At 42.9% G+C, this 11,802-nt stretch overlaps 1 protein-coding gene and 1 long non-coding RNA gene across 2 annotated transcripts in view; both read left to right on the forward strand.

The window, feature by feature from the left end:
• The first annotated feature begins 4,338 nt into the window (after positions 1 to 4,338).
• On the forward strand, positions 4,339 to 5,080 carry LOC307238208. Its single transcript, XR_013844429.1, has 3 exons — positions 4,339 to 4,481; positions 4,581 to 4,661; positions 4,819 to 5,080. It is a non-coding gene; the product is annotated as an uncharacterized lncRNA (long non-coding RNA).
• A 443-nt stretch (positions 5,081 to 5,523) lies between these two features.
• capn10 (calpain 10) overlaps positions 5,524 to 11,802 on the forward strand; it is a gene marked incomplete at its 3' end in the record, with an annotated part of 6,542 nt that continues 263 nt past the window's right edge. The window contains exons 1-11 of the mRNA XM_080011008.1: positions 5,524 to 5,575; positions 5,845 to 6,098; positions 6,211 to 6,342; positions 6,576 to 6,772; positions 6,896 to 7,131; positions 7,231 to 7,372; positions 7,980 to 8,146; positions 8,233 to 8,474; positions 8,627 to 8,829; positions 10,777 to 11,035; positions 11,697 to 11,802. The exon at positions 11,697 to 11,802 is cut by the window's right edge and continues 88 nt beyond it. Coding sequence (XP_079867134.1) covers positions 5,955 to 6,098; positions 6,211 to 6,342; positions 6,576 to 6,772; positions 6,896 to 7,131; positions 7,231 to 7,372; positions 7,980 to 8,146; positions 8,233 to 8,474; positions 8,627 to 8,829; positions 10,777 to 11,035; positions 11,697 to 11,802 — 1,828 coding nt within the window. The 5' untranslated portion in view covers positions 5,524 to 5,575; positions 5,845 to 5,954. The remainder of the gene's footprint in view (positions 5,576 to 5,844; positions 6,099 to 6,210; positions 6,343 to 6,575; positions 6,773 to 6,895; positions 7,132 to 7,230; positions 7,373 to 7,979; positions 8,147 to 8,232; positions 8,475 to 8,626; positions 8,830 to 10,776; positions 11,036 to 11,696) is intronic.

Here is an 11,802-nt window from a genome sequence, read left to right on the forward strand (position 1 = left end):
CTCCCCAAGTCTCTCTGTATTATTCATAGAAAAGCACTTTGTGCAGTCGTGCAGAACACTGAAGGTGATGTAATAATGGCTCTGAGCGCCAGTGTCATTTGGGGAAATGCATCGTGAGTCACATCTCCGTGACCAGGGTTTGACAGGGCAGACATCTCACTTAATAAAATCCATGACACGACGCAAACATTTCAGGGCTGTTAAAACAACTGAAAAATAACACACACACACACACTATTATGGACAAGCTGGAGTCTTATTAAATGTCCACAGACAGCGAGGTTTTTATACAGAGTAAATTATTTGAATTGTGAATATGAATTAAAGTGCCAGTGAATATAGTAATGCAATAAAACATTTAGAGTCATCAAAAAAGCCCATCACACACTGATTGGAATGATGGTGTTGGAGGTGATGCAGTACCGCCACCTAGTGCTCACAGATCGCAACTACAGAATAAACAGTAAAGCTGTGGTCTTAAGAGTTTAGTTTACAATCTTTTTGTAATCCCTCTATTCTCCATTTCAACAAGTATCTTTGCCAATTCATGGTTGATATTAATTACAGATACAATTTTAGATTATTGTATATTTTATGTTATTGATACAGGCCCTTGTGGTTACCTGACTCCACCTGTATATTTACTTCCTTGAAGGGAATAATACAGAAAATGTCCTTCTTCTGATGTCAGGAGGTTCTGAACTACTCTGGGTTTTCCATTCACCCAATAGGAATTCCAGAGCTGTTTTTATTTTCATTTTTTTTCAACAGGGAATATAAACGGAATATCAGTAACAAAGGATTATGTGCTTTGACTATGAAAAAGGGCCGTGCACATTGTAGTTTGTCCCCCATGTAGGGGAAATCAGCTATGATTCATAGCACATATTCTGCAGCAGAATTCTTAAAAACTCAACCCAACCTCATGGCCACAAATTCAGACATGAAATAAATTATGGTATTTAAAAAAAAGTTTATTCATATGATTGTAAAACTTTACTTTGAAAAGTGTAACAGATGAATACATATAAAACTAGCTGTTATACATTTGAATGCTCTTTTAACAAAACTTTTAGGAAAAAAATATATATCATATTTATAGCACATACAAAAAACTGCGGGCAGGAAAAAGTACATTGGATCTTAGAAAGCATATCTTTGGAATTGCGAGTGGGAAAATAATATTTTAGGACTGTCTAATATAACATTGACATTCCACAATATTCAATGTGCTGGACGTTCAGTTCAGTTCAGGCCTGTGAGGCTTTATGAAGTGTCTGGGCTTTATTCCTGCAAAAATAAATATTCAAATATTAATTTACGTTTTATGAAACTGAAATTACTGCAGCAAATCACACGGTAGCTTGACACATAAAGTGTAAAATAGTGCTGTATATTCAGGGGTAAATAATCAAGACACTTCACCTGAGCTGGTTGATGTACTCCATAACCCAGTGCAAAGTGGGGTCGGTGCAGGCTTTGCCCTTCTTGGTGTGGAAGCTATAAGAAAAAAAAAAGAAGAAAATACATGAAATAAAATCAAACACCGTCACCGCCAAATGGCTCGACCTGGTGTCGAAGGGGAAGGAGTCGTCGTCGTCGCTCCGCAGAATATACTCACATGATGCTGTTGATGGGACACAACTCCTTGACGGTCTGAATGGAATAAGACTCGACGATACGAAACGGTATCCTACCCCTGCTGTAGCTTTGGCAGCATTGATGAGTTGCTGAAACAAAATGAATGGAGATTAGATAGATAGATAGACAGACAGACAGACAGAGAGACAGACAAATAGATAGATAGATGGATAAATGGATAGATAGATAGATGGATAGATAGATAGATAGATAGATAGATAGATAGATAGATAGATAGATAGATAGATAGATAGATAGACAGACAGACAGACAGAGAGACAGACAAATAGATAGATAGATAGATAGATAGATAGATAGATAGATAGATAGATAGATAGATAGATAGATAAATAGATGGAACCTGCAGATGTCTGTGTAGCCAGCAGACAAATGGCCAGCACCACGAGGGTTGTCATTGCCGATGCTCCAAGTGGTTTCTGCATGTCTCTTGGGGGGCTGGTTGTAAGTGCCTCTGAGCAACGCTTGTGTCTCTGCTGTCACGATTCCAGGTGAGGTGTCAGAGGCTGTGATGAGGACCCGCTCATCAGCCCCGGGCCTTTATAGGACACCAGGACAGGAAGTGGGGAAACATCCACCCAGAAACGGGACACTTGGATTTCCTGGTGCGCACACCGTCACGACGGTGATGTCGCCACAAAATTTCCCCCTTTGCTCCACCCAGTCCAAAAAAAAAACCACCTTTCACTGATTTATTTCCCCCCTCGTTATAACCTAGAGGAGTGCCGGTAGAAAATGTGCTGCCTTTATTATCTTTATTGATTCAAACACCTTATCGGCACTTTAGCATATCTATATATATTTTTTCCATTACTTGTGTTTACAGCTCTGCCAAACACAAACCGTCGCAGATCTTATCCTCACAGGCCTGGAAATACTGCGCAAAGCTCATCCGTCACATGGGACTAAAAAGACACGGGATGACCTCTGGGGAGAGCGATGCGGCGCCGTCCTGGATAGATTATTCCATACATCAGGGGACAGGAGCTATTTGTGGGCCGCGAGGCTGTAGATTTCACCCTTCAAGAATGCTTCAATTAGAATCTCCAAGTAAGCGATGTGAACAAACAGCACAGTACATGCAGTAATAGATTTTGCTTGGAATAAAATAGAATATGTACATATCTATTCATTGAGCGACATTTGTTCACATTATGTCACAGTTGTGGTTTTCCGTTGCCCCGCTTTTAAAGTACAAACAAGACATGCAGGTAGAATGTGGAGGAATTATGTGACATGTTTTCGGAAAGTACACAAAGCTTCAAATCGAGTCTGATTCAAAGTCAAGAAAGAAAAGAAGAATGTCATTGTTGCAAGTAGACCATGGCCCTGCCGGCAAGGGTGTAGGACGCTTCAAGTATGTCTTGAGGTTGTGAAAGGAGACATTTTCTAGGTCAGAGGAACACTTGCAATATTGGACCAAAACCCCAAGCAGAGGTGAAAAATTGTAAATAGGTCATGATAAATGTCATAATATTTCTTCTTCCTATCCCCAACCACAACCGTTTGCTTTCAAAGCACACCAGAATATTAATAAATTCCATTTCCGTGCATTTACATACAGTACTGTATAGTAATCTACTATAAGCACTATCACCCTATTAACTCAAACTATGCTTAAAAATCACAGCCACAGCATAATGACTGCTGATTGCTGTTACTCTGCTGTCAACAATATCGATACCTCATGTGCTTAAACAAGTTAATGGAAATTCATTTCAGTATTTGATGTAAATGAACCGTATCTGATGGTCGAAGTGTGTGGCAAAGTTCAGCCTTTTCAATATAGGATCTTATCTGTATCACTGTTGCGTTGCAATAGAGATGAATAGATAAATAGAAAAAAATAATAAAATAAACAAATAAAATAAATAAGATAAATAAAATAAATAAAATAAATAAAACAAATGAAATAAATAAAATAAATAAAACAAATAAATACATTAAATTGCTCCTTATGTAATGATATTACATTATATTGCAGTTTATTCCTTAAAATTGTTTTCATCCCATTATAAAAAATAAAAAACAACAATATCATCAACAACAACAACAACAACAACAACAACAACAGCAATGATACATTAAAAAAACAATTAATTATGAGATCACATAATTAATGAGCCAAGTTTTTAACATCATACCCAATAGCAAAGAGACATTGGGAGTCTTTGCTATTGGGTATGGGGTTATGTACTTGGGTTTGTTTTGCTGACAAGCAGAAATGTGATGTCAATCAAAGAGGAAAAGATAGAGGGCTTTTTGCACCGATAATGTGCCCTCAATGCATAAGTGACACTTCCCATCTGACCCAAATACATTTCTAGGCCGACGTTCCACGCTTGTTGGGTTTGCGGTCGACGGGGCGACATCTGAATTCCATCGGTGATGATATTTAAACTGCGACGCTCACTCTGTACAGTCTGTAGAATCTGAGCTTCCTTTCCCAGCGTCTGATCTCTCGGGGAACGTTTGCCGCCCGACGTGAAGATGGCGAGGCTCGTGCTCTATCTCTGCACCCTACTGGCGCTGCTGGGGCTGCTGGCCTGTCTGGCTGAAAGCAGTAAGGAGGCCTCGTGCCACAGTTCTGTCACGTGTCAACTGTATTAGTCATTCTCTGCCCCAGGGAAGTGTGCGTTTGTTTTGTTTTGCAGAAGTTCTTTCTCAAGCTGTATGGCACTCTTTGTTGTGATTGTTTTCTCCCGTCCAGGTTCCATGAGGTTTTGCTGCACGGATTACACCAAAAAGCCCATCCCCAAGAGGATGCTGAAAGACTACACTGTGCAAAAGGTCACCGAGGGCTGCGGGATAAATGCAGTGGTGTAAGAAACAATGCTTCCTTCAATTCATTGTATACATCTACAAAAGTGACTTTTAACAAACAGATAAAAATCTGATCTTTCGCTCCCGTCTTGCTTCAGCTTCCGGACCGTGAGGAACAGATTTGCATGCGCCGATCCTAACAGAAAGTGGGTCCAGGATGGAATAAACTTCATACACGAGTAAGATAACCGTTTTTGTTCGGGTTTGCACTTAACGTGTAACACCATGTTTGATACCAATCAGTTAGACAAGACGCAGACCCATTCTAAAACGCATTAAGTCTTATAGTATGTCGGTTTATTGCTCACCAGCGCTTCCTTTTTTTGTGCTCTACAGGAAGAAAGCCAAACGGCATCAGACTGAAAGCTTCAAGGTGTCATCGCCTTCGACAAAATCATTTTCAAGCCCAGATCAAACCACGCCAGGCTTTTAGGCCAATCTTGTATGTAGTACACAGGACTGTGGTATCTTTCGGAAGCTGTTTGACCATACAACCAATATATATATTCATCAAAAGTTTTGAATGATTTTGCAAATAAATATATACATTTTGTCCTTTGGTGTCCATGCTTTGATTATCCATGCCAAAACAACAGGAGTGGCTTGATAATAAATGTGAAAAAATAAAAGATACGTTTGGAGATTGGTTTACTAGTTCATTCTTTATTGTTTATTTTTAGGTATATTTCATATATATATTTTTTTAATCATTTATTACTTAATCAACGAATCAGTGCCTATTTTACCATCTATCAACAAGTAATACGCGTGCTGACACTAGGGGGCGCGCTAAGCCAACAACCGCACAGGAAGGATTCTCTCAATGAATGGGCAGCAGTGTCAAACCGGAAGTGCATCGGTGTTGACGTTCTGTCCTGTGGGGCGCCTGGTGCTTCTATGAAACGTTCACGTTCTCATTGACAAAAAATATATTTTGTAATGGTTTCCTCCCTTGCGGCACGGACAAAATGTTTACGTCAAGGCACAGCGACACGCTACCAAAACTGAGAGAAGCGAACCGCTATTTCCATCATCCGCAATGGAGGGAGCCGTACGGTGCTGAACGGGTTGATGGGGATTTGATGGAGTAAAGGTATGAGAGATGAAAAAAAAAGACATACATGTAATGCGATTAAATTCATCATTGACTTATCATAGTGGTAATTGCCGAGCAGGATTGTATGAGGACCAAATTATTGTAGGTGCATAATAATAAGTCACATCATAACGTTACTATGAGAGGGATCCTTCTAAAGACTAACCCTAGCCATATGTAAAGTGCTTTTCTATTTGTGAACAGCATGCATGATATACATTTACATGATCGAATCAGTGCCACGGCGATGTCGCTGTGTTTCCCAGGTAAAGTGGACTACAATGGTGAAATTAACGTTGAAGCACAAAGCTCGCTCGAGGTCGGCAGGACCGACTGGAAAAGAGCAGTAACGTCTGGATTCGGGAAGGCGGCGGTCATGGACGCCACGGGGGCTGCGGATCGGGGCGGTGCGAAGCTGTTTGAGGACCCAGACTTCCCCCCTGACGACACATCCCTGTTCCACGATCGCTCCACCCCCATCGCCAGGCTGCAGGGAGACATAACGTGGCGGCGTCCACAGGTAAAGTAAAGTGCAATGTTTGTACGTTTAGGAATGCTGCGTTTTATTTTGACCTCACACCGCCACTTAGAAAATTGATATTCGCTATTGTGTCTTCACTTTACCTGCGCAGGAAATCTGTGAGCGCCCGACTCTTCTCCCCGCCAACATCAGCAATGGCCATGCCAAGCAGGGCTCATTAGGAGACTGCTGGTTCCTCTGTGCCTGCACTTTCTTGCTGAACAACAAACCTCTCATGAATAAGGTGAAAACAAACATGTGTGTTTTTATTTGTTTGTTTTTTTTACACATGAATCAAGTTTTACTCATTTGTAGATCAGGGTGGTTGAAAGATCAAGGGACCTTGAGAAAGGCCACGTTATTGTATACTGCACACCCTAACTTTGACCACCACAGTAATATTAAATGGTTAAACCAAAAGTATTTTTTTTTTTCTTTATCCTCAAACCCTTCGACGCCCTCTCTGTTTTTATGAAGGTTTTGCCCCCAAAACAGCCACGATGGGGTGATTCTACGTACGGGGGCTCCTTTCACTTTCGTCTCTGGCAGCAGGGACACTGGACAGACGTGGTCATTGACGACCTCTTGCCCTGCGTAGGCTCCGCTCTCTGCTTCTCTCGATGCAACACCCCCTCCGCCTTTTGGGTCGCTCTGCTGGAGAAGGCCTACGCCAAGTGAGTACCCGCGGAAACTTTGGTTCCTCAATTTTCCCAAGCATGAACTAAATCCAATTGTCAACATCTTTTTTTGTTCGTATTAAATTTTATTTCCCTGAACCTGTCTCGTCCACCTGCCAGGCTCCACGGCTCGTATGAGCGTCTGTGGGCGGGGCAGGTGTCGGAAGCCCTGGTGGATTTGAGCGGAGGCCTGGCCGAGCGCTGGAGCCTGCAGAGCGGTGAGCCAGAGGAGGAGCAGGGAGCGGTGCGGGACAGCGACTGCGTCAGGAGGAGGCGGATGAGGTTGGATCTAAGTCTGCTGCAGCCGGTCCGAGAGGAATGTGCGCTAAGCTGCTCCACTCACCGCGGCCCCGGAGGTTGGGAGAGCGTCTAACTTGGGTGGTGGAAATGACTTCCAGCTAGCCTTTACTCTGTAGTAATGTCTTTGTTGTATGTGGTTAATGCTTCATGTCTAGGTTGCAGTGAGCTGGATCAGTACCACGCCATGAGTGTGATGGAGTGGCTCGACACTGAGACGGTGTCGGGGGCGATGATACGATTGCTCAGGATCAGAAACCCCTGGGGAAGGAGCTGCTGGGGAGGAGCCTGGACCAAAGGGTAGGTGTCTAGGTGTTTGTGATTTGTTTGTGCGAAGGGATTTAGGGCTTCAACCACAATTGATTGATTGATTGATTGGTCGATTGATTTAATTATGCATTGTGCACTTTTAAGAATGCAGCCCACTTGTGCTTACAAGACACTATTCTAATTGTTGTATTGGTGTACAAAGATAATTACACAAGGACATTTCATCATGGAAACAATATATTCATCCTTTTTTTAAAGGCTTTCCAAAAAAAAACATGCAATGTATAAACTGCCTTTACCAAAATGTGTTTCTAATTTAAAATTTCCTCATACAAGGAAACTACGAGAAAATGATAGGGATTTCACTTTTCATTTATTAAGGGATCACATAACAAACATAATCTCTCTTTCTCTGGGGTTCCGTTAAATCTCCCGGGTTCTTTGCACAGAGAGAACTTTGGCTTTTCGACAAATTCTACGTATTGTTCTGAGATGTAATTATTACCAAAACAAAATTCTTACCATAAATGTGGTTCATACCAAACAAAGTCTACAGCCCATTTTTTTTCCACACATAAGGAATAGTTTTGGTAAATGCTTTAGTTTCTCACTGTCATACCATTCTCTCTATTTCCAGTGGGGCAGGTTGGAGTTCTCTGCACGCCGCCTGCACCTCAGAGCTCCAGAAGAGAACAGAGGAGGGGGAATTCTGGATGGACGAGACCGAATTCACCTCGCAGTTTGACGACATTACAGTCGGCTACCCGATCGGTGAGGACGGCCACTTAAAGAGCATCTTCACCGGTACGTGTTTTCACACTGTCATGAGAGATCGTCTTTTGGAAGGAAGTGGTTGTGTTCGATCTTTAACGACCAATTCCGCCTCCAAGGAAAAATGCTGACGCGCAGCCATCAGCTGGCCGGCCGCTGGGTGAATGGGTGCTCTGCGGGTGGTTGCCGAAACAGCAGCAGCTACGGCAGCAACCCGAAGTTCTGGCTCAAAGTGTGCGAGAGAGGAGAGGTGTTGGTCTCCCTGCTGCAGCAGAGGAGAGGCAGGAGCACAAAACCACCGGAGGGAGGCCCCAACACGAAACACCAGCACTACCAGGCCATCGCTCTCCACATGTGGAAGGTCAGTGGAGTGAGCTCCAAAAAAATTAAAAAAACCGAGCTCAGTCTGGTACTCTCGGATCAAAACACATTTGCAGCGCAACCCCAAATTTCTGCATCTTGGTTCCGTTGACTTGATTTCTGTATGCGTGTGTTTGATGTGACCGCTTTTAGGTGGAAAAGAAGCGTTTCAACCTGGCCCGGATGTTGAACAAAGCCCCCTGTGCCTCCACCAATTGCCATGCGTACGAGAGGGAGGTAGTGCTCCACGCCCACCTGGAGGCCGGCTACTACCTCCTGGTGCCCAGCACCTTCCTAGCGGGAGCCGAGTCCGGCTTCCTCATCAGAGTCTTCTCTTCCTCGCCCATATCCCTCAGGTAACGGGCGCCAAATACAGAGAGGGGCAAAAATATATCACTGCCACTGACATCACTAAGTCATAGTGCAGGGAGTCATTTCCAAATGCCCTGTCATGTTTTAATTATTAAAAATGTGATCAGCATTATTATTATTATTATTGTTGTTGTTATTATTATTATAAGGGGTCTAGCCTGCAAGGATGGAGCCCTATTGAATTTGTTTTCGAAATGTTATTATTTTTCTCCTTGGCATTTTTCCGTTCCGTTGTATTCAGGGCAGTTCAGACACTTTGTGGTCCAAGTTTGATCCACATTGATCCATATGGTGGAGCGGGTCGCTTCATGACATCGTCATCCAATTTGTTATATGTGCAGGTTGTGGCTTTGGGGGGGTTTTCATGAGGCACAGTGCTCTGCGGTCTAGAATCTAGACTGTATTGGTTGCTTCTTGCAGGATCTGGGTCGAGACGAAAGGGAGCCAATGCTTCGTTCCAGAGGAACTCGGAATATTGTAACTTGTGTTGGTAGGAAGTAATGCTGCGTTTCATAGGAACTCGGAAAATTATAATTTGGCTCTATAGGAAGTGATCCTGCATTCCTGCTGGGATTTTTATTATTTTTAATCTTGCCATGTTTCGGGCTAAAAGTATTTGAAACACGACGCTTTCTATGCGTACGATCGCAGTACACACAGACATGGCCGAGGTCTTGTTAGAACCAGGATGTTTCAGATGTTCAAGTTTTATCAGTATCGATCTATATTTGGAACAGAAATTTGTGAAATTTTACCAGAAGTAGAAGAACGTTTTGGCGATTTGATTAGTTTTAGAAGCGGCCCGCTTTGTGACATCGTCATCCAAAGCTATTTAAGTCCAAGCTTCGTCTCTCGGAAATCATTCGCATCCAGCCACTTGCGACACGTAGACAGACACCTTGAGACAAGGCTGCGTTTAAAGGAAACTCGTAAAGCTGTAAATTCTGTTGCGTCTTACAAAACCTAGAACTATAATCGGTCACAGAAGACGTCATCATACCGTGCACGTGATTGTTCCAGACGTTAAGTCCACGGTGATTAGTCGGACACATGAGCATGAGAAATACCCATGTGAAAAAAACACACAAAAAATGTGATAATACATTTAAAGTAAACAAGTCTTTATTTAAACAAAATGTATTTCAAAAACAAAATTTTTTACCTAACACAACTAAACCGAACCCTGTGTATTGCTGCCTGCAGCTATATTTATTAGGGGTCCAGCTCACAGGGCTGAAACACTATTTCACTATTATCGTTAATAGAAGACATTTTCGCACCACAGGAAGTTCTAAGAACCATTGGATGAACCGACCTTTTCTTTTGTGTCCACATTGCGTGATCAAGGAGCGATCATAATTCTTAAAACACTGTTCTTCAGGGATATTTAAACTGCACGTAAGTGCACGTTTATTGGTTCAGATGCAAGTCCACACAAACTGTAGGGGTGGAAAACATTCTGTGTTTGTGTCCTCACACATGGAGTTCGCTTGCAGCTCCAGATCTACGTAAAACACACAACAAATGTATCGGCTTGTAGTATTAATTCTGCGTGTCACCAGGACTCTGAAAACTTGCATCATTACGTCGGCCGATGCTGCGTTCAAAGGAAACTGGCTTAAATTGTAACTCGTTTTAGTAGTAATGCTTATGAAAAGAGGAGCGAACCGCATAAACTGGTGGTACGTTCCATGGGAACTCGAAAAATTGTATTTGGTATCGATACTGGACCCTGCGTGTTGCTGCCTTATCAATTTATTATTTTTATTCTCCTTGGCATTTTTCGGCCTAAAAGTGAACATGACAATCTCTGAACCCACGGACATGGTCAAACTCTTTACTTCTTAGCAGCTTGAATAGTGTGTGTTATGCACTGTATTTAGAGGCGTCACATTGATAAACCAAATTGTAAACCTCTGTGCCCTTCACAGTGCTCTGAAAAGCCCGGGGGGACCGTCACCGCCATCTGCGACAGACGCCGATTGGGAGACGGTATACTTCAGGGGTGCGTGGGCGAGGGGGAGGAGCGCCGGAGGCAGCAGGAACTTCCTCTCCCACTGGCTCAATCCCCGCTTCCCGTTCACCCTGTGCGACGACCTCGCAGGGACATCTGGGGTTAACGTCAGGATCACCCTGCATCAGCACCGCCCAGACACCGACCTCCACCCGATCGGCTTTCACATCTACAAGGTCTGTAAAACTGAAAAGTGGTCATCTGTGAGATTCTTTTGTTTTAAAGAAAAAAAAAATCCCATATTTGAGACTTTTATTTGGCTGCCACCTCGTAAGATACAGCCATTCAATGTATTTGTGTAATGCATGTGCTCCTCTATATGGTGTTTCCATTGTTGGTGGCGGGGTCCACCTTTCCTGGGAAGAATGCAAAGATCAGGCACATGCACAAAGTGAAAGTGAATTTGATGGTAGGTAGTTAGTACATATACTGTAACATATAATAACCCTTTTAATGGTAAAATATGAATTTTCATTGCAATTAGTATTTCATTTAATCTGTGTCCTGGATAGAAAAAAAGAATCGAAATATAGTAACTATGGGAGTTTGCAGCTGTTACAAAAACATTTGTTGAAAGTCAAAAGGGAATATATACAAATAGGTCCCACTGCTGCATTTGCCCCATGGAAGGAGTTGATGGATGGTTACCAACACACTCTGATGTTGTGTCAGTGATTCTTATGGGAGTTTTAGCGTTACACCTCTTGAGGTGCTGCTAAGGTACCAAGTTATCCTGTGTAGCTTTAACATCCCATTGACTCAGCAACCGGTTTGATGATAACAACATCAATAGCAGCTGCCGTTTGTGTGTGCATGTGCGTGTGTGTGTGTGTCCAGGTTCCAGAAGGGACGTCTGAGAAGAACCTCCCCAGGGCTGTGGATCCCCTGGCCAGTTGCGTACCTCACTGCTACACCCAGGATGTCAGCCTGTCCTGCCGTCTGC

Source organism: Zeus faber (assembly GCF_960531495.2).
Source record: "Zeus faber genome assembly, chromosome: 12".
NCBI lineage: Eukaryota > Metazoa > Chordata > Actinopteri > Zeiformes > Zeidae > Zeus > Zeus faber.